The sequence below is a fragment of the Thamnophis elegans genome, chromosome 2, assembly GCF_009769535.1.
Source record: "Thamnophis elegans isolate rThaEle1 chromosome 2, rThaEle1.pri, whole genome shotgun sequence".
NCBI classification, from domain to species: Eukaryota; Metazoa; Chordata; class Lepidosauria; order Squamata; family Colubridae; genus Thamnophis; species Thamnophis elegans.
Window position 1 is genome coordinate 36,558,619 of NC_045542.1, and position 22,895 is coordinate 36,581,513.

A 22,895-nucleotide genomic window follows, 5' to 3' on the forward strand; every position below is an offset into this window, starting at 1 on the left:
TGGAAATCCATTCCCTTATGAGGTGGCCTGTTGGTACTGACCAGTTTCTACAACCAGATTCCATCTAGACTATCCTTCGGCTTAGCAAACAGGATGTCTCAATACAACTGCTCTTCTTCCCCACCTAAGTGGCTCCCTTTGCATAGACAAACATCACACTGAGAAGTAGTCCATCAAACTCTTGATATATTTGTTCATGGTGTATAAAGGAAATACTGTGTTTTTTTAAGGAAAAGATGGACAGACAAAATTAAAAAAAAAATACAGAGATGCTCCATTGGCTTAAATGATACCAGCCTGCATCTTGTTGGTTCTCTCTGGGTTTGCATGACATGGGTTAAACTTAATGTGCCTCTTTCCTGGGAAATGCTTATGCATAACAGCAATATGCTACTAAGGATGTCTTAGAAGCAGATGTGAACCATTTCATCTTGAGTTCTGTCACTTTGTGCTGCTGGTTCCTTTTTCTTTTTTTCTTTTTTTTTCTTTTTGGAAAAAAATAAAAGTCTGCAGTGGCTGATTGGTGATCATGCCGCTGCAGACAAGATAGAGATGATATTATTCTCTCTCATATCTTTCCTGCCAGGATTCACACACACCCCCATCTAGTTATGGGGCATACAAAATAAAATGGAGTCAGACTTTTAACGCAGCCCCATTTTTGAGGGGTTGTTTAAGAACATGGCCAGTAACTGGTGAACAGGGTTAACTCTCTTATCATTTGTTAGAAGACCTGGCCAGTTGTAGGACGTTAATTTAGAAACTAACAATCCCAAAACTACAATGCTGATTTTTTCCTTTACCCAATGAGGTATGTCAGAAAGCCAAACGAACAGCTGTCTTGACTCCCTAGGACCAGCATGGCACGGACTGAATGCAATTGCGGTGCTCTAAAAACGACTACACTTCCTTCGGTGCTGTCTGTATCTCCCCACCCAGGCAGGCACTGAGATGGCACCTCAAAGTGGCTGAGAGTTTACTCAGCTGGCATCAGAAGAGCATCAACTTAAGGGAAATATAGGGGGCATTATTTCCTTTCTGAGTAAGGGCTCAACACGTTCAGTTTTCAGTTTGCAAAACTTGTTGCAAACAAGTTGCAAACTTGTTGACTTCCATTTAGATGACGTTGCCACTGAGCAAGGGGCTGCTCTCCCCACTGGCCCTCTGGCCAAACGCCTGGCCAAAGAAGAGGCGTACAGCTGTGCGGTCAGGAAACCAGTTCCTTGGAGAAGTGCCAGCAGACCTCATGGCCCGTAGAGGGATGTGTCTCAAATGCCTGCAACCAAGGAAGATATTAGTAACAATCTTGAGCACATTGATGTTTGAGAGCACCCAAAGCATCTCCATGTTCCTTACTCAGCTTGCTCTATTGAATAAGAACTCTTAACATTCTTTGTCTGGCAAAAGAGAAGAGCTCAACCAGTAAAGATTTAGTCTTCTGCTGTTCAACGGCCCTATGAAGGATAAAGACCTCCACCAGGTAGACTCTGCAAAATGCCTGCCATAAACAATACGACAAGAGTGACCTGGCCATTCAGAGTGGTTAGTTTATAGTTGAAATCGTACCCAGAAGGCCTAAGGAACAAATTGCAAGATACTGTAAGAAGCCCTGAAAAAAACAAAGACAGCCAACGAGAGCGATTAATGAAATTCTGGGGAGGAATATTTGTTGTGTAGAAGCTTCACAGAGCAAATTAACCCCTTTGCTATGTCTTTAGGCAAATTGCCCTTGTTACTCTGATTTTGCCCTAGTAAAGCTGCTCCATCTCTGCTGTTGTCTCTCCTAAATGTCAAAGAACACAATGGAGAATTTAACAGAGGGAAGGGAGTCTGTACTTAGAGCAGAACGCATCCGTGGCATGCCTACTTCAAGGATTGTTAACTACAGGGCAAACCTTTGCTTGCAATCTTGGAGAGACACTATCGGTCAACGTCCAGCCAGATACTCTTTTCTGTGTTCTGATGCAGTAACTTAACATGCTCCAAAGATTAATCACCTTGCTATTTCAGATCCATCCCAGATGCCATAAGGACTTGATTTTTGTGGGTGAGCAGCAAAAGCACAGATCCCCTTGCATCATCTCCTAGCCAAAGCAGAATATGAACATTAGGCCAGGATTTAACCTGCAGCTCTTGTGCTTGGTTGGGAAATGTCAGACTGTCCTATCTTCAGTCAGATGTTAGTAGCTACTATAGTTCCTAAGTTAGTATATGATATATACACAGTACATTCACTCCTGGCTAATGATGAACAACCCAAATATGAATGGGAGTAGACTCACCGATAGGTATAGATGGCAGCTCCCATGGCAGCAATAACCAGCAACACTCCAACTACAAATGTAATTTGAGCTGAAGCTTGATTCCTTTCTGCTATAAGAAACAGGGGAATTGATATTTAGTGGTGCTTTTAATAAGGATTATATGCTGTTCTTTTAGAAATATGGGACAAACCATTCCTTTAGAAGAGGCATATATTTCTAATGGAAAAATAAACAAGCTTTATTGTGAACAACTTTACCTCAACTTTATCATGCTTCTTCACAAAGAGCAAAAAACCAGGAAGAAATTGGTTAACATGTTAAACCATAACACAATTTATTTGTTTTTAGCTTAGATGTATGTCAATTTAGCCACTGTAGTTGTTAACTATGGCTTAGAACAATGATGGCTAATCCTTTTCTCCTTGTGTGCCGAAATCATGCACACGTGCCCACACCTATAATGCAATGCGCCCCTCCCCGTGCATGTGTGTACAACCCTTGTGCTCCCCTCGTGCATGCACGTGACCCTCACATGCCCTGTTTTGGGCCTAGTAGGCCTCCCCGAAGTCTCCTGGAGTCAAAAACAGGCCGTGGGGCGGCACCACACCCCCTGCACATGTGTGTGCAACCCCCACGCATGCGGGCATGTCTCCTGCATGTGCGGCAGATACTCAAAAATCAGCTGGCCGGTGGAAGGACGCACACATGTGGGGTGGAGCTGAGTTGGGGGGTGACTCACATGCCCACAGAGAGGGCTCTGCGTGCCATCTGTGGCCCGCGTGCCATAGGTTTGACATCACGGGCTTAGAATGATATGTAAACCCAACCATTATGTTTTGCCTCTGCTTGTCAGCATACTAGAAGGAGGGAGTGCAATAAAACTGCCAATAACATAAAGAGAAACAGAAGGAACATTGTCCGACAGAAGACTTAGGTCACCATAGAATAGTACGGCTTACTCTGAACGCTGACTTGGGTGCTGGCAACAGCCAAGGTGTTGGCATCAGCCAGTGAGATGTTGACACAGTAGAGGCCAGATTGGTTGAAGGCCTGGCGCAAAACAAGCTGGCAGTCTGGGCTTGGCTGAACAGGATTGCACACACTCTCCTGGACTATCACACAATCAGGATCTGAAACGGTGGTGCAGACTTCTTGGGGGAGGCTACAAGTGAAACAAGGCTATTAATTAGTCCAGCCATCAAAAAAGGCCACTTCTCTTCCCACAATCATACATATGGAACACTCCTTTGGCAAGATTTCCACATGACTGCTATGCTATTCAAAGATTGCTATTCAAAAATCTTTCCCACCACCCACCATTCTGAGAGGGGCTTATTTCACAGCTCCTGATGCTCGAGGTCCAATATCTTTTCTTTCTTCCCACATACTTCAACCACCACTTTAAGAAAGTAGGAATCTATCAGCGTCATTATTTTCAGCTATGAAACCTACCTTCCCTGGCAGGTCACAGTGAGATCTACTGCATTCTCAGCAACAGCAGGCGTCAGTGGTACTACCTGCACAATTTCCACACTCTCTATGCCCTCTGCAATAAAAGAGAACGCAGAAATGTTTATGTAGCATAGAGGTCCTATATTCCCCTCCCCTTCACCCTGTGAATTGTTCCTGTGCATGGAGGCCCTTTAAACCTGGCCTTTACAAGTCAAAGTTAATTGGAAGAAATGTTTGATTTTTCAGGTAACAAGGACATGGTTCCAATAGAAGAGTTGAACTCAGGATTGAACTGAGTGGAGTCCTTGATACTCTCTGAACTTGATTATTTGCTTGCAGATGTTTTATTACTTAGCAAAGTAACACCAGCAGTGCAAAGGCAAACAACCAAGCTCGGAAAGCACCAAAGGTGGCACAAAATGGACCTGCTTTTAGATTTGGAAAACAGAGTGTGGAATGGACATTTTAACTTTCACGGAACACTTTGTGTAACTTTTAACCCCAGACATGTCATATTATTCCTACTTTCTAAATGTGCTCTGACCACAATTCTCTGCTAGCTTTGAACTTAATATGTGGCAACGATTGGATTAGGGTAGGCTGCCTTACAGTGATCACATGATTCTGTCACCTTCTAAAGATAGATGGCACTGCGTGTAGTTTAGGTCCATCCTCCTTGTCTAATGATGCCCAACAGCCTCTGGCCTAATTGGTGTGGGTGCTTAATGGTTCCTTTTACCCATCATTCCCTACACTTACGGATGATGTCCAGATTAGTGGCAAAGGTTCCATAACGATAGAGGAGGCATCCAGTGGGTGCCTGGCGTTTCACCAGGAGCTGGACCACATCTCCTGCAACTGTTCCTGTGTCAGGCATAACCGAATCCTCTGGGTTGATGGCTGCTGTATCTTCAGAGTTATCTATTGGTGGAAAAATACTGGCAATATATTACAATATTCATGGATAAAGCCTTATTAGTATTGCCCCTTAGCGTCAGATTGTCTCCATCTCAAAAATAGTATTTGCTGGAAGGGATAGCCATAAATTTAATGGACTGCCTCTGAAATTCAATGAACTAATGCTTTCTAGATGTTTTGGGCCACAACTTCTGACAACCCTTGCCACTGTCTCTGGCCCGGTGCTGATGGCAATCGAAATTAAACATCTAGAGAATACTAGGTCGCCTTCTCCTGTTTAGGATAAGCAACAGGAATACAATAACTGATTAGAATAGGCCAGTGGTTCCAAAACTTGGCAACTTTAAGACTTGTAGACTTCAACTCCCAGAATTCTCCAGCCAGCAGAGCTCTGCTGGCTGGAGAATTCTGGGAGTTGAAGTCCACAAGTCTTAAAGTTGCCAGGTTTGGGAACCACTGGAAGAGGCAATTGTTGCTAAGGCATAAGGGTGGGGGAGAAACATGAAATATTTGTCCTGACAAAGTCTGTCCCTTTTGTCTGTCTGTGTATTCATAATGTCACAGATATATATGCAAGTGGTGGTGCTTATGACAATTTTTTCCATTCTGATGAAACATCTGGATTCATCACAAAATTGATGGTTTCAGAGATATTACAGTTTCAATAAACTGTCCTAGCATTAGATGGGATCAAATTGAGGAGGGTAATTGTACGGCATTCAAGAAAAGGAACACTAGCATGATGTCAGCCCTTCAAAACAGTCCAGCCTAGGAGAGCAAAGTCATGTAGGCTAATACTGTTTTTACTATAAGTTCATAGAAACAGAATGTTGGAAGTCTGAAAGTGCTTCTCCTCTCCCTCCCTTTATCTTTTTGAGATGTTTCCTTGGATTACAATTCTGGCCTGGACTCGGTTTTCTTTTATCTGATCATTGTCTTGATAGTGACTCTTCTTGATCCTCAAGGGTCATTCCTTCTTCCCATTACATATGCTTTCTGCATATGGGTGGAAAACCTCATGTCCCTCAAATGTTTCTGAAGCACAAATCCTGGTAACGCTATCCAGCAGCAAGCAATATTCTGAGCAGTAAGTGGAGGGCCTCATCTCTCCTCTAGAACTGCCCTAAAATTATAGTTTTAATCAATCATAAACAATAATTAATCAGGGCAAGTTTCAGATGGTCTACTGTTCCCCCAATTGATTTAGATCAGGGGTGTCAAACTCAGTTTCATTGAGGGCCGCTTCAGAGTTGTGTTTGTTCTCAGAGGGGACCAAGGGGTGCATCACCAGGGTGGCCATGGCCAGTTCAACGTCACTTGTTTCAGGAACACCTATGGTGGCCAGAGGGCTCTGCCAGTGCAAATGGAGCACACGGCCCTCCCAAGCTCTCTTTTCGCTGGTAGAGGGTTGCAGGAGGCTGTTGCTGCTGAAAACAAGCTTGGGAGGGCCATGCGCGGCCCTCCTGAACTCCGTTTTCACTGTCAGAAGCACCACAGTCTGGTCCACTGTTTCCAGGACAGAGCCAGGGGCCAGATCTAAGCACCCCTAGGCCAGATCCGGCCCGCAGGTCTTGAGTTTGACACCCCTGATTTAGATTATTCACCCATCAAACTTTTCCCTACAAATAGTTTTCCGTTCTTGGCTTCTAATACTTCCTATAATGAGCCCCAACTGAGATTCTTTCTCTGTTCTATAACTCTACCCTTCACATGCAGATGAAGAAAGCAGCAGGCTATTCTCAGAGGCATAAGGAACATCTTGCCAGGCCTACCTTCTGCCAGAGACACTAGTTGTGATAAAAAGTCTTTTCAAATACCTGAAAGGATAGTTGTAGATGCAACGGGGGACAAAACAGTGGGTTCTGGTGTGCCTGTGTCATTCTCAGGTGCTATTGTGGATGAAGAACCTGGAGTCACAGAGTCTGGTAGAGATTCAGATGCTGTGGTAGATGCCATGGTATTTGGGGGAGATGCAGACATGGCAATAGTCACACTCTCAGTGCCTGTACTGTCTTCAGTGGCATCAGAGGATACAACAATTGCAGGTTCCACAGAAGCAGCCGCCAAATCTGTTTCTTCAGGTGCAGCACTGATGTTTGTGGCAGGAACTGTGGCTACAGATGTTGCCTCTTCGGTTACTGCTGGTGACACAGTGGAAAGGACTGAAGTCGCAGAAGCTGGGACTAAAGTTGCAAAAGATAGATGGGTTAGATAATAAACAGAATGAGAGGTTATGCAGGAAAGGTACAAAACTTAATTTCTACAGGATAGTTGCAACCTACTAGAAGACCCAATTCTTCTGCTATAATTAATAACATGTTCCATTAAGGGCTGGCATCAACCCTGCGTTTTATTATTTTATATAAATCTTCCCGTTCAGTTTAGCATAGGCTGGTTGTTGACGGCATAAGCTGGGCAATAGGATTGCTTCATGAACCTGGAATAATCTTTCCCAAATGGATGTTCTCAAGTTCTGTCAGGCTGCGATTTATGTAGGCTCATGGGAATCCAATACAGGTAGATCAGCAAAGGCTAATAAGGAATATGAGTGTCACTCAGAATATGGAGTATCAAGGATAGTTTTTGTCTAGGAAAATATATACACCGTATTATTTGGAGTATAAGACGCACCCTTTTCCCTCAAAAAGAGGGTGAAAAATCTGGGTGCATCTTATACACTGAATGCAGCATTTTTGGCCTACCAACCCCTTCCCCTTTGCAAAAATGGACGTGCAGAGGGTTTGGGGGGCCTGCAAAGTGCTCCTGAAGGCTGGGGAGGGCAAAGAAAAGCAAAAAAAATGGGCCATTTTTGCCCCCCCCAGTCCCCAGGAGCACCCTACAAGCCTCGCAAAAATCTGCATCCCCCCCCCTTTTTTTTTTTTGCAAAAAACAAGGTGTGCAGAGGTTTGGGAGGCCTGCAGAGTGCAAAACCTTTTTTTAAAAAAATCTACCTCTTAAAAACCATGGTGTGTCTTATACTCCGAAAAATATGGTACTCCAAAGAAAATTCAGAAGCTCTTTTGTGGATTCAAGATTTTAAAACCAGAATATAGATCAGGGTGTCCCACTTTGGTAACTTTAAGACTTGTGGACTTCAACTAAACATGGCTGTCTAGGGAATTCTGGGAGTTGAAATCCACAGGTCTTAAAGTTGCTAAGGTTGGACACCCCTGATATAAATGCTTCAGGTGCTCACATTCTTGTTATGAAAATACTTGAATAGTGTTCTAGTGTGATCAAAATGAGAAATTATCCAACTTTGGAAGAAGTCTAGGAGCAGAATAAACTCTGAACTCTTTTTCACCTCAGGAACATTTAATATTTCCAGGTTTTCTTATTTACTTTAAGAAGCTTCTTCAAATCTCAGCTGCCCTTGGAAAGGATTCTGAGAAATCCCACCTCCACCTCATTTATCTATTGGTCCTTTTTATCCTGTTCGTTGTTAATGCTTTAACTGTTAATGCACAACTTAAAAAAAACATTTTAACCTTCTAATTGTTTTATTCTTCTATTTACGACATTATAAGGTGCCCAGAGGCACTTGATAGTGAGATTGGCAGCAAAACAAAAAACAAACAAGCATCCCCTCAACTTCTACATCTTTGTTTGGGCTCATCTCCCGGTGTGAAATGAGAGTGAGATTACATCATACAAAAAAGAGTCTTGAATGGTTTTGAAGATTAGAAAAATAGAAAATTGTCTTTTAGCTAATTGACTGGGGACCCCTTCACATCCCTTTTTTTTTTCTAAAAGAGGTTGAAAAACATTGTTCAATTTTCTACTGCTATAGTAAAACATTTTTAACTTCCTGTTAAAAACTCTTAACGCTTCTACCCTGGACCTGAACATTCATTCTAGACACAAAACGAATTTATGCCAACTCCTTAGCTATATCCCAATTTATTTGAAAAGTACATTTAGTCTTGGTAGAAACCTGAGTTTGAAATAGATGGAATATTGGCTAAAATCAGCTAAGCAGATGAGTCCTTACCAGAGGTCACAGCCTCTTCAGTGCTTGCCCCAGTGATGCTACTTATAGTGGAAAACACACTGGAAGCTTGAACCGTAGTTCCACTCGGGGTGGTGGTAGGCATGAGGGTGGTAGGCATGATGAATGGATCTTCTGAAGTACTGCCTCCACATGAAGCCACGGGAATGGCAGCCTGAAGCATCACGCGAGGATTGAAGGTACCAGCGGAAAGGTAGGTGTGAGTGACCATGGTTGATCGAGAAATCAGAATCCCACTCTGGTCACCAAAATCCCAGGAGTAGGAGATGTCGGCATCATGGAGGTATTGACTAGGGTCATGGAGCTGCACAGCAAAGGAGATGGCTCGGTTCCGCACAAAACGACTATCTGTCCCATCGGTATCAAGAAGTTGCGCAATGTTCACTTGGAATGGGATCTGGTCTGGGAAAGGAAGCAGAAAATCAACAGTGGAATCAACATGGAAACTTTATTTGGAGAGAATGAGCAACTTGTGGGGTCCTTGGTGCTCTCCGAGCTTGGTTGTTTTCTTGCAAATGTTTCACTATCAAACAAGGTAACATTAGAGCCTTGGTGGTGCAGTGGTTAGAATGCAGTACTGCAGGCTACTTATGCTGACTGCCGGCTGCCTGCAATTTGGCAGATCGAATTCCACCAAGCTCAAGGTTGACTCAGCCTTCCATTCTTCCGAGGTGGGTAAAATGAGAACCCAGATTGTTGGGGGTGATATTCGGCTGACTCTGTAAACCCCTTAGAGAGAGCTGTAAAGCAGTGAAAAGCGGTATATAAGTCTAAGTGCTAAGTGCTATCATCAGTGCAGCTGCTTTTTTTGGAACAAATTTATTCCATTCCTTTCAGGAATCCAATTTGGTTACTCCACAATTATTGTAACTGCCTTGTTATCAGTCCAGCAGATTCGTTTTGTTAATAAAAAAAAAAGCTGGAATTAGTGTACAAAGCAACCTAGCCTTTCTAACTTTTATTATGGAACCTTTGGATATCTTTTAAATGGTTGCATGCAGAAGGCAGGAGACAATGTCACATAATTCCTAGATTTATCAAGCATTGTCCCCAGCCAAGTCCATTAATATTTACCCGTGATGCTAAACTGGGTTGAGGCACCACCAATAGGGATGAATTTCTCCCGTCCCCGGTAATGATAGACTGCCACATTCATGGTATAGGAGCCTAAAGCAATATCGGCTGTTTCAATGGTCAGTGAGGAGGTGGGACCATCTACCACTTGCCAGTATTGCCCTGCAGGAAGAAAAAGAATATGGGAGAAATGCCAGGGCTGAAGATAGTAGGCATAACACTTCCTAAGTTGGGAAGGGAAACTGCCTTCCTCCTCTATGTCTGTCTGTCTGTCTGTCTGCCTGCCTGCCTGCCCGCCCGCCCGCCCGCCCGTCCATCCGTCCATCCGTCCGTCCATCCATCCATCCATCCATCCATCCATCCATCCATCCATCCATCTATATCAACCTATCAATCCATCCATATCTATCTAACTTTCATCTATCTATCTATGACTATCATCGGTCTATCTATTTCTCTCTCTCTCTCATCTATCTATCTATCTATCTATCTATCTATCTATCTATCTATCTATCTATCTATCTATGACTATCATCTATCTATCCATCCATCCATCCATCCATCCATCCATCCATCCATCCATCCATCCATCCATCCATCTATCTATCTATCTATCTATCTATCTATCTATCTATCTATCTATCTATCTATCATCTCTGTCTGTCTATCTATCTATCATCTACATCTGTCCAGAAAAGAAACACTCCTAATCATACTAATTTTGTAATGAAACTTGTATCTCAAAGCTAAATCATGCAAATACAGATGGTCATCATTTAATGCAATTGGTTTTGACCACTCGGTGACTAAGTGAAATGATCACTAAGTAAGTGTGGGTGAGAGAGGGGGGAGGGAGGGAGGGAGGGAGGGAGAGATGCTGCAAAAGTCACTAGTTGCTGCTTTTCATTCTGATAAAATTCTCTTCTAGGGCAACCTATTTTTTTTTCCTTTTTTGCCCTCTGACAGAGCAGAGATTGCTTAAACAACTCATCTCTTCCTGAGCTGCTTTTCTCCACAAAACAGCGCTTCCCTGAAAACTGCTAACTGCAGGTTAACAAACTCACCTGTGACCTATTTTATTTTGCTTTCTGATTTGCCTACTTTTATTTCCACTCATGCATACTGTTGATGTTCCCCGCCCAAATGTCATTAACATGACAGGCAGTATAAAAATATTTTGAAGAAATGTAAACAAACATTTACAATAAGTCAAACACAAACCACCTTATGGTTTAGTGCAATGTATGGAATCAGACTCTGTAGACATTGTATACACTGGAGTCAGACACTGTATAAGTTGCTAGGCTGGAATATTGGTAGTCCTCGACTTATAACCATTGGTATAGTGACTATCCAAAGTCACAAAAACACTGAAAAATGTGATCTAAGACTGTTTTTCACATGACTATGACAACATCCCCATGGTCACACAATCAAAATTCAGATGCTTGGCAACTGATTCATATTTATCATGGCTGCAGTGTCCCGGAGTCATGTGATCACTTTTTGCAATTTTCTGAGAAACAAAATCAACGGGGACGCCAGATTTACTTAACTTCTGTGTTACTAATTTAACAATTGCAGTGAGTCACTTAACAAGGTCGTAAAATGGGGCAAAACTCACTTAACAACTATCTTGTTTAGCAACAAAATGTTTGGGCTCAATTGTGGTCATAAGTCGAGGATTACCTGTAATGAAGAAGGAAAGGACTGAAATGCGGGGGACTACCCACCACCACCACGAAGTGTCCAAGCAGCAACTTACCCCATGTCTGCCAAACAAAGACAAACTTGCCAGGCCGGCGATTGCTTGGGGAGAAGGGTTGTCCATCAGGAAACACATAATCAGAAGCATCATCCTCCTGGTCTGGATAAACAGGGTCCCCTTTTCTCATACGGGTGCCTGCATAAGATAATAAAATAGAGAAATGAATATGTGTTTGTGTGTGTGTATGTGTGTGTGTGTGTTCCAGCATAACTCTGGAACACCTTGAGCAATTTCAACCAAACCTGGTACACAGATGACTCTGGAAACAAATATTGTGGGGGCAAGATACCCCTAAAATCCCACAAGGTGTATGTTCTGTTAAGATACCGCCTGTTGTGCCTTAAAATGGCTTCTACTGTACTACCATAAAATAGCTTCTAGTGTACAGTGCAGTGGAATTGCCATGATAACGGCTTCACAGTACTCCACAAGGGGGCTCCCTCTGGTAAGGGGAAAAACCAACATTAGAAATTACGTTTGGTCCGGACATTTATTTTCATAAATAAATAGCCGAGTAACACCAGGTTATCGGCTAGTGGTCAATAATTCTCCAAAAGGCCTCAGTTGAAATCACAGTTTTCCTACAGGAACATCCCATTTCAATGGGTGTGGCTTACCATTTATGATGCAGTTCTGGCTCCACACTACCCGTCCATCTGGCAGCGCGGTTTGATTGCTGGGAAAGCGCAAAGCAATCCTGAACGTGACTTTGGCACTTGTTAAAGTCGGGGCATCATTGTCGATATCAAATGTGACATTGCCACCTAGAAAGAGGGGGAAAAAGTGTCCAAAGTTTCTGACCTATACCACAGCTGGCACTACACTTCCATATCTCTGCTATCGAGGATAAAAGAGGGCACGGGCTTGCAAAAAGTGTGTTAGTAACAACTTAAAAGAACATAAGCACATTTCAATAGAGGAGAATATTTGTAGCTCAGCGATGAACTGTGGGCTCCTTGGTGCTCTCTGAACTTGGTTGGGGAGGTCGTTTGTTTGTTTGTTTGCTTAGATGTTGCATTACCCAACTAGGCAACATCATCAATGCTGGAAGGAAGTGGGGTTTGTTCTCAAGGACCCCACAGAAGCACATTTAGAAAAGGAGAGGATAACTGCAAACAAAGACACAGTACATTTCAACAAGGATGCCTGTGATTGGGTGACCAAGTGACAGACTGCTATCCAGATGCAAAGAAGCTGTCAAACAGTTTTTAATGGTTAAGTGGAACTTAGGCCAGGCAGAAAAGGCTTCCACCCCAAAGATGAGCCTTTGATAGTCTTTTCAAAGAAGGACTGCAAGTTGAGTTCATGGTCACCCTAACCACCAACACTGAGGCCTAGAAACCTCAACTAATTGTTTCCCCTTCTTGTTCAGTCCTTCTGTCCTTGCTTCAAACTTATCTCGTACCTCGCCAACAATTTCCCTGCCTGGCATCTCCTTCTCTCCACCGGGGGTAAAGACTGGAGTTCCACGTCTTGTACGCAGAGTATCTCCGGCTCCCGTTTTTCCCCCATCTGTTGTTCCGGCCACTGAACCCTAGAAGAAAGAAATCTGCTTTAATCCTGGGGGCATTCACTGGGTGTGGGGGAGAAGCACTAGTCAAAAAAGTCCAGAGGGCAGACACAGCCATGCAGTTGAAACACCCATCTAACATATAGAAAAAGAGGCAGACTTTAAATGCATAATTGCAATGGTCCTGGTAAGAGAAGAACAGCCAAAGCTGGGGGGCAGAGTTAAATGAGTCATCAGCCTAGAGTCGTTACCTTCCCACAAACAGTCTAATCCCTCTTGAATTCCATTGACCTTTATCTGGTGTCAATTTAGTACTGAATTTTAGTTGACTAGATTCTCATGTATTGGCTTAAATAATAAACCTTCTGAACTGCAACTTAACGTATACTCCTGATCAGAGGTGGGTTCCTAACGGTTTGGCCCGGTTCAGCCAAAATGGTAGTGGTATGCCGGCCTGGGTCGCTGAACTGGCAGTGACCCAGGCTGGCCACGCCCCAGAACTGGTCATCTTTTTTTTTTTGGAGTTCTGCACACACACAAAACAATTTCCATTGAACTGTGCATGCATGCACAGCACACATCCAGTGCGCATGCGCAAAGTGTGCCTATAAGCAAACCAGCAGTAATGCCGGCCACAACCTTTGTACCTGACATGCCTTTTGGAATTTTTTTGGCAGAAATACTCCTGCTTTTTGCCACCACATAATTTCTAATATGTCAGAGATAAAGTTAGGAGCCATGGTATAATAACATTAACTCTATTAAAGTCACTTGTATCATTCATTGCTGGATGTATAACAACCATATATTACCTTGATTCTGCCAAAGCCTGCTTCTGAATAAGTGAATGAACATAAGTGAATGTTTACGTAAATGGATTATAGTTGAGCAAAATATATTTTTATGGCCTGATTAAAGCTGGATAGACAGCAAAGGAATGTTCTGCTCGTTGATTAATTTCTTTCTGGCCATCTTGATCCGCCCTCCTTCCCTTCTCATGCTGAGCCTGCCCAGATGTGAAGGTCCTTGAATATGCTGGGTTCTCCCCAAAACGTGCAAAGTCATTTCTGGAATGCTACAGTCTTTATTTTAGTGTCTGATACTAAAGACACAGGGAAAGACACATAGAACCAATCTTCAGCTGTAATATTTGTCACATTATTTTACGGTTTTCCATATTTTTCACTTAAAGAAGAAAAGTGACCTAAAATAGCACCAGAAAGTAACACTATACGACCAAGGGTCTCTTATCTTAAACATCGGCATAGTGGGGTTAGGGGAGCTAGCTGGTATGGCAAAAAAAAATTGACTGCTTTGCTCCGAGACAATAAAATTTCAGTTAAATTTCATGCAACCCAGAGGCCTTTGATAGATTTCTTACAGGATAAAGACAAAAAATCAGCTTTCGCTTTTGGGTTCTGACAATGAGAACGGACTTGACTAAAGAAATATTGCAGCTTTTTAAATACAAGGTTATTTATATTTGATAACTTACTATCGTTTATATAAAATTAAGAGATGAGCATTTAATGATTGCTGATTTTTAGCATATAGACTTATGAGTATTTTAAGGTATAATATATGGTGTTTTCTCATTAAACTAAGACTGCTGTATTGTTAATACCCATATAGTAAAAGAAAGTTGGAGATCACTTTTGTTGTACCAGTATTTGTTTGAAGTATGTTTTTCTCACTTTATTGTTTTGTCATTCCCTTTCCCTTTTATGTTAGTTGGTATTTTAATGTATAATGTTAAAATTTAACAAAGTTATTATTTAAAAAATAAGAGCGGCAGCGAAGGTAGCATGTGCAAACCTAGTTGGCTTTTGAATAGTTTGGTCAAGGAATATCCTCCAGTAGGCCATAGCAACAACAATATCTGCTTAATTGATATTAATTTTAATACATTTAAATCTTCTAAATAGCCTCCTTCTTCTGTAACTCTGAGAATGAGATGGATGGTACCAAAACTTGATAAATAAAAAAATAATAATTTGAAGGCAATTTTTGGAAGGCTTCTGGGGCAGCATGCAAGAATTGAGAGCTGTGTAGTGCCACACCCATATCACCTTAATGTCCCAAAGGTGCTTTTACAAGAGGCAACTGGGCTTTCTTGTTTTTCTTTGAAGATGTTTCGCTTCTCATCCAAGAAGCTTCTTCAGCTCTGACTGGATGGTGGGGAATGGGTCCATCCAATAAGAGCTGAAGAAGCTTCTTGGATGAGAAGCGAAACCTCTTCAAAGAAAAAAAAACGGAAAGTCCAGTTGCCTCTTGAAAAAGCACCTTTGAGACAACCGTGACCTGGATGACTGAGAATCTCCACAGACATATCACCTAAAGGAAGCTGCTCTTGCCCCTGTGGTTGTATGAATCAGCCTCTATTCAAAGGAGGAAATGGGACAGAGAAGTGGTTAGACAAGCTTTAGACCTGTAGTGGCTGACCTTCCTTACTACACAGTGGCTATACAGGCCTGCCTCAGCTGAGAGTCACATGAAAGAGCTTGAATAGAGGCCGCCAAGGCCCATGTGATATGAGCCCCCCCAGCATTAGGGTGGGCTGATCGGTCACATGCTGCCTGCACCTATAGCGGAATAAAAGAAAGTCTTTAGTATCTAGCCACATCACTGGCAGTGGGGAGAGAGAGCCTAGAGAAGGGTGTTCCAAACTACCTGTGGGAAGCAGAGGACGTACATAGGAAACTACAATGTGAAATGGGGGGGGGGGGGAATCGCATTTGCTAAATGTGAGAAGATGGGTTGGTTTCCCAGGTTTTTACCATTAGTTACACAGGCTGCTCCAAGACACTTCTCTTTAAAACAAGCAAAACAAAATTCCCGCTTCCCTTTCAGTTCTCCTGACTTTTCCTGGTAAAAAAGGAAGCAATGGAGAGAACTCACTGCAATAACAATCCCAGATTAAATGAGAAGCTGCCTCACACCTATTCAGCCATTTCATTTAGCAATGCCTACACTGATCTTCCCTACCTGCTGAGAGGGGCTGTACTTCAGTTTTGGCTGGGCATTATTGGGGTTGAGGAGGTTTATCAGATCTGGAAAGTATCAGGTTGGGCAAGGCAAATTCAGATATAGATACAGATACAGGTTAACGGAGTTGGAAGGGACCTTGTAGGTCATTTAGTCCAACCCCCCGCCCAAGCAGGAGGCCCTACACCATTTCTGATAGATGGCAGTCCAGTCTCTTCTTGAAAGCCTCCAGTGATGAAACTCCCATCACTTCTGAAGGCAACTTCTGCTCCATGGGTTGATTGCTCTCACAGTCAGAAAATTTCTCCCCAGGATTCATGAAGAATGTTTGTCCATCTCTCTGAAGATGTTTCACCTGGCAGCAACATCTGTTTGATCTTCTTCAGTCATGAGAGATAGGCAAGGTCATACTTAAGCAGTACTTGAATGCAAGATCACCAGGAAATTTTAGGACTAAAACTAGATTTGAAAGTCAAAAAAAAATCCTTAAAGACAGCAACAGTAAGCCACTTAGAAAATTAAAAATTAAAAAAATCTTTACTTGGAAATATCATGGAATGAACTGAATTTGGGATTTGCTGCGTGTAAAATATATGTTCTAATACGAAATGGTGGCCCTTTTCCTCATCCTCCTCAGACTCATGCCTACTAAATGCTAGCTCGTGCCAATTCTTAATGAAATTGCTATGAAAGACCCATGTCTGGAAAGTTCCCTGAGGAAAGAAAGGGAGCACTCACAAAGAACAAAGGATACACAACCACAACTAATAGCTGAACATTAAAAGGCTGTTAAGATTTGAAATGGAGGTTCCTCCCACATACCCACTTCAACGCAATCGGGGTGACTAAGAATTGGATCTGACCAAGCAGGGTGAGACTCTCCACCATCAGTCTTTGGCAAGTTAGGCACACACATTCCATAGCCCAAGCCACAAGCACTAACAAAAGAGGATTAGTGAGTCTTGTCTGCCTAGACAAAAATCCAGATCACCACAAGGTTTGGCTTTGCAAGAGTTATGTGTATATGTATGCATGAATGAGTATGTGTAACATAACTTATTAAATTAAACCAAGTTCCAGGACAGCTTTGGAGTGGCAAATAAGCATCATTATTTTTCTCACACCGTAATGAGCTGGGTAGAGGTGAACTACTCCCTAAAAACATTTTTATAAGAATTTTGAATATTGTAGAATTGATCCAAATTTTAAAACAAGAGCAAATTAGTCTTTCTTTTGATGCCGATAGCTTTCTCTGCAAAGTTGCCCTCTAAATTAAAACTATTTTCTAGGTTAGATCTATGTCCCAAGGAATCGGCTTGGATTCTCCATTCATTGCCCCTCACAGTGTGCCGTATTTGCTCACTGTTCCTTCAGCAAAATCTACCATTGCCATTCATACATTAGCACCTGTGAAAGGAATCAAATCTAGTTTGATCCATGGACGCACATGAATTGTGTGTGCATGTAATATATATTATTTAAAACAAATCTTATTTCATCTAATTTAATTTCATCTACAATCATATTTTCCTGAGAATATTTTTTGTTAAAAAGGAAAGCTTGAAAAACAATGGACATCTTGATTTTGCATGCAAAAAAATAAGGCATCTGTGCACGCACGCACGCATATATATGTATGTGTGTGTGTGTGTGTGTGTGTGTGTGTGTGTGTGTGTGTGTGTGTGTGTGTAAAATAAAATGCCTCTAAAGGTCTAACTGTGCCATAAGGATTTGTGTTCCTTTGATTCCTGGGCTAATATACCTGAACTTACCTTGTGATGCTGATGACAACACAGTAAAGGAACAGCTATTAAATCTTGAGCTCTGAATATTTTTGAACAGTCCAACACAGAGAATATTAAGATCATGCCTTGTGCATAAGTGAAATTAATAGATACTACTCAAGGGGTTTCCTGACAGCAGAGTTGAGGTGTAGCTCAGTCTGATTTTTGGAAATAAGCTGGCACACAAGATTATAGTTTATGGTGGGGCAAACTTCTGTGGGTGAAATAAACCTGATCTCTACGAGAAAACGGAGTTCTACTTACTGCGTTGAGCTGAGGTAGTAACCAGGAGAGCCCAAACAGCAGCCCATAAGAACCAGATCTGTGACATCTTCAAATCTCCAGTTCGTTCTTTGTAGTCTCTTGAACAGTTGATGGCAAAAGAAGGCAAGGAAGACCCTCCCGCTATTAAAAAGGGAGCTCATTTGCATATACCCACCTCTCTTTAGAGCATGAAGACATTGCTTTCTTTTTAGCACGGGGCTTTCCCCCTCCTCTTTCTAATAATTAAGATGGGGGAAGGGGGGGAACATTGGCTGTGTGATCTGGTCACAAGTTTGCATTGTGGCCAACGCAAGGAGGCCCCCCTTTTTTAATCCCATAGCTGGAATGCCAGGGTAAAGGGGTTGGGCAATGCTTGAACACTGAGGTGCTTCACAGCAGAGGAGGAAGTTGGGAGAGATAAGAGAGAGAGAGAGACAAATGACTAGTTACGCAACTTCATTAAAGGGCATCATCAGGATGAGATTATAGGGCACAACCTCATTCACGTCTTGGTTACTTCTCTGAACCTCTTAACCAAGTAACCTTGGTTACTTCTTTGAACCTCCAGGTTCAGATGCAAGGCAATGGAGCTTAAGCAAACTATATCAAGCAGCTAAAGAATGCAAAGAAGTAACTGACAGAAAAACAGAGACTTCTAGTTAAGCCCTTCAAGTTGAGCTTGATTCTCTAGCAACATTATAGATGTGTCGTTCTGGGAGTTTTTGATAATAATAAAGAAGTGATTTGCTATTATCTCCTTCCAGGATACTTAAAAAAAACCTTCCTAATTTAGCCTAATGCCCTGCAATTTCCCAAGACACTCCTGTCCAACAATAATTCAGGCCTGACCTTAGTTAAAGTTTTAGTGTTAGCAAACATCAACTAGATGTTGCCACAATGCTGGATTTTCGTCATGCTAAGAAATCAAGGATTTGTGGCTATTTCAAGGCTCATAAGAATATGATGGTGAACCAGGGCTGACTAAAAGACATCTAGGTAAATAAGCAGAGACAATTGTTGTGCAGAATGAAAGACCAGTGGGTAGATTAATTGTTCATTTTTTTCTGAATGAGAGTTCGGGAGAGCTCTTATGAATGCCTCACAAGGACAACGAAAAACAGCAGTCTCTCATGGGTTTGACTGCCAAGAGCCAAGGGTGTGACAACTTTGCTCTTGAGGTGGAGCCTTCCATAAAGACACGAAGACAATCAAACTTACTTGCCGATCACTTTTGGAAATGTTCAATGCAGAGGTGAGTTCCTACCAGTTTGAACTGGTTTTACCGAGTAGGTAGTAACTCAACTGGCCATGCACCTGAACTGGTTGTATCGGTGGCGCCATAGGCGCCGCCATCTTGTTTTTTGCTTCTGCTCATGTGCAGAAGCTGAGACTCCCAGCCATTTCCCTGTATACCATCCTGCACTTTACTTTTGCAGAAAGAAGAAGGCAGGGGACGAATAGGACATGGGCAGGGGGCCTGCTTGGCACCTTCCCTCAACTGACACTAATCCTCCAACCATTTTAAACTTTAAACGCTTGGGCCTTGCCCTTTTTGCTGGACTCCACAGAGGAGAAGACCAAAAACATTAAGTTTCTCCTCTCTTACACAGTACGCAAAAAATTTTTTAGGAATGTAGTGTGACTGTTATGTTTGATTGATGATTGTACCCACTTTTTAAATTTCATTACTGTTGTATTTTCTGTGTTTTTAACTGACCTATGTGGGGAATGTATGGACGAGTGACTGTGTTTATGTGAGGGGATGACTGATTCGAAGGGCTTGTCGGGGAACGCGGGGGCTATAGGGGTGGTGGGTGGAACTACGGACACGGGAGTGGGACGGAGCATTACGGTCTTAACAGGGAGGGGCAGATATGGCGGGGACTTTAGGGCAGGCCATTACCGGGGAAGGAGGGTTCGCTACATCACAGAGATCCCTCCTTCCGGCCCTACGAGTCCCACTCCAAGGCCAGGTGGTGTGAGCAATCAGGACCCTGGCCTCAGGCTGCTGGCGCTAAATGCCAGGTCTGTAACTCATAAAGCTCCTCTCGTTCGGGACTTGATATTAGACGAGAGGGCAGACCTGGCATGTATTACTGAGACCTGGCTGGGCCCGGAGGGAGGAGTCCCCCTCGTAGAGATGTGCCCAGAGGGTTTTCAGGTGCACCATCAGCCGAGAGCTCAGGGAAGGGGTGGGGGTGTGGCTATTGTTATCCGAGAGTCTCTAGCACCTCGTAGGATCCCTGCTCCAGAGCTTGTTGGGTGTGAGTCCCTGCTGGTGAAGTTGGACCTCAAGGGTCAAGTGGGTCTGCTGCTAACGTACCTGCCTCCTAACTGCATTGCAACAGCCCTCCCCTCGCTCCTCGAGTCGATAGCCGAGCTGGCAGTTGAGTTCCCCAGACTTATGGTTCTGGGGGATTTCAATCTGCCTTCGCTCGGTGAACACTCTGATGGAGCGCAGGAGTTCATGGCTTCCATGACAACCATGGGCTTGACCCAAGTAATCCGAGGACCAACCCACTCAGCGGGTCACACGCTTGACCTCGTATTCCTCTCGGAGCAGTGGAATTGTGATCTTGGTCTGAGGGGTAGCGAGATCTTGCCCCTGTCATGGTCAGACCACTACCTATTGAGGCTTGACTTTCGGAGACCAAACCCCCACTGTAGGGAGGAGGAACCGACCAGGTGGTTCCGCCCCAGGCGACTTATGGACCCTTCGGGGTTCCAGACGGAGCTTGGGGTTATTCCTGATATTCTCGCCCGCAATTCGGTGGAGACTCTGGTTGCTGCCTGGGATCTGGCAGCGGCGGAGTCTCTTAACCGGATTGCACCTCTACGGCTGCTCCGAGGCAGTGGATCCCGGAAGGCTCCTTGGTTCACTGAGGAACTCTGGGAGATGAAGCGCCGAAGGAGACGCCTAGAGCACCTTTGGAGGTCCAGCAAATCCGAATCGAGCCGAGCATTTTTGACAACCTGCACCAGAGATTACGTTCGGGCAATTAGGACGGCTAAGAAAACACACATTGCCTCTCTGGTTGCGTCTGCTGAGTCGCGCCCAGCCGCCCTGTTTAGGATAACCCGTTCCCTCCTAAATAGGAGGGATACGGGCGATCCGCTGCAGGGCAGGGCTGAGGACTACGTCCAATTTCTCGCAGACAAGGTTGCTCGGCTCCGGGCAGACCTGGACTCCAATCCCGCAGTTCCAGCCGAGGCACTAAGGGATGATCTGGTAAATCATCGCTGGATTGAGTTTCAGGCGGTTGCCCCTGAGGATGTGGACAAGGCCATGAGAGCTGTAGGTGCCTCCACATGTGTGCTGGACCCGTGCCCTTCCTGGCTGGTTGTAAACAGCAGGGAGGTGACACGAGGCTGGATCCAGGCGGTTGTTACCACCTCACTTCAGGAGGGGATCTTTCCCCCCGCTTTAAAGACGGCGGTGGTGAGACCCCTCCTGAAGAAACCATCCTTGGATCCAGCTGTTTTAAATAACTACCGTCCAGTCTCCAACCTCCCCTTTGTGGGGAAGGTTGTTGAGAAGGTGGTGGCCTTTCAGCTCCAGCGGTCCTTGGAGGAAGCCAACTATCTCGATCCGTTCCAGTCTGGCTTCAGGGGAAGAAGGCGGGGCTTAGCAGTGAGAAGATGGAGTTTCAGGCTACTCCTGAAATTCCTCTATACCAAAGGATTTTTGGACGGGTTCTTTGAACTCTAGCTGTCCCGGAGACGACAGTGAAGGTGGGGAGGGACCCAGGACCCCAGAGATATCCGCAAATCTCTGGGGGGGGGTATTAACTCCTCGTGCCAATTCCTTTTTGGATTAGCTGCGTGCTAACTGAAACTGCAGGTTGCCCCTAAGAATGGAAGAAGTGATGTCATCTGGTAAGCTGATTTTATTATCCAAGAGAGACTGTTCGTGTTAAAAAATTAAGCTAACTGAATCCAAAGAACAGGAAGATTTAGCGGCGAATTGGCTCTTTCTAATGGATTTATGACTGGTGGTTACTTTACTTCTTAAATGCTTCAAGAAACTCCGCGACATCCTCCCCCCTCTGAATCTCCCTAAGTGGATCGTAAAACTTATCTCCTACTAATTAGCCCGTCACGATTCGACATTTTTATTACTTTACTACCTAGTTCTGTTTACAACTAGATAAGATTGACAGCCTGTAAGAGACTAAAAAAAAAAAAAATGCTTTGAAGCTTGTGGGGAAAAAAAAGAGAGCTTCTAATTTTTAACTACGACACATCATGGCGTCCCAAAATACCTCTAAGACTTCATTTCAGACTCTTTTCTCTGCGTGTAGAGGACTCTTTGATTCTTACCAAAAACTGGAAAGAAAACTGGATCAACTGATTCTAAAATATGAAGTTAAAACTGAGATCGTTGAATGCTTAAATGTTCCTGAAACACAAATGGAAAATGTGAGAAATGGTGTCTGGTCTATCTCAGAGGAAGAAAGGAGGGGGGAAGCTATAAAGACGACTCATTTAAAGAGACAGTGTGCAGGAGGAATGGAGAATCCACCCTTGAGAATTAAAGTTAATTTGGGAAATTTTATAAGCCTAGGACAACATTATTATTTCATCACCAACATTCAGAATCCAAAGGTGCCGAAATATTTCTGTTTGGATTTGCTTATGGAAACATTTGGTAAATTTATCCAACGAATGGCTATTGGACGGAGGAAATCTCGTTGTTGGAGGGACACAGGCTGACAGATGGGACAATACAACCTAAAATTAGCTAGATCGGATTACTTCAATTTGTAATAGATATAGCTGAATAATGACTGATATGGATAGCAATATATATAATTTGGAACTGGCTGATAGATTGATGAATACAATTGAAAACTAGTTAAACCTAATT

The 22,895-nt window shown here is 43.4% G+C and overlaps 1 protein-coding gene across 1 annotated transcript; it reads right to left on the reverse strand.

Moving 5' to 3' along the window:
- Positions 1-208: 208 nt before the first annotated feature.
- Positions 209-16,901, reverse strand: PMEL (premelanosome protein). Its single transcript, XM_032211786.1, has 15 exons — positions 16,803-16,901; positions 16,522-16,693; positions 15,981-16,045; positions 15,773-15,860; positions 12,891-13,019; positions 12,103-12,249; positions 11,483-11,620; positions 9,718-9,879; positions 8,626-9,045; positions 6,452-6,817; positions 4,476-4,637; positions 3,717-3,810; positions 3,224-3,426; positions 2,283-2,373; positions 209-1,276 (listed from the first exon to the last, which is right to left on the reverse strand). Exons 1-15 carry the CDS (start codon positions 16,899-16,901, stop codon positions 1,117-1,119), a joined length of 2,496 nt encoding a protein of 831 aa, XP_032067677.1. The 3' UTR covers positions 209-1,116.
- Positions 16,902-22,895: the final 5,994 nt, after the last annotated feature.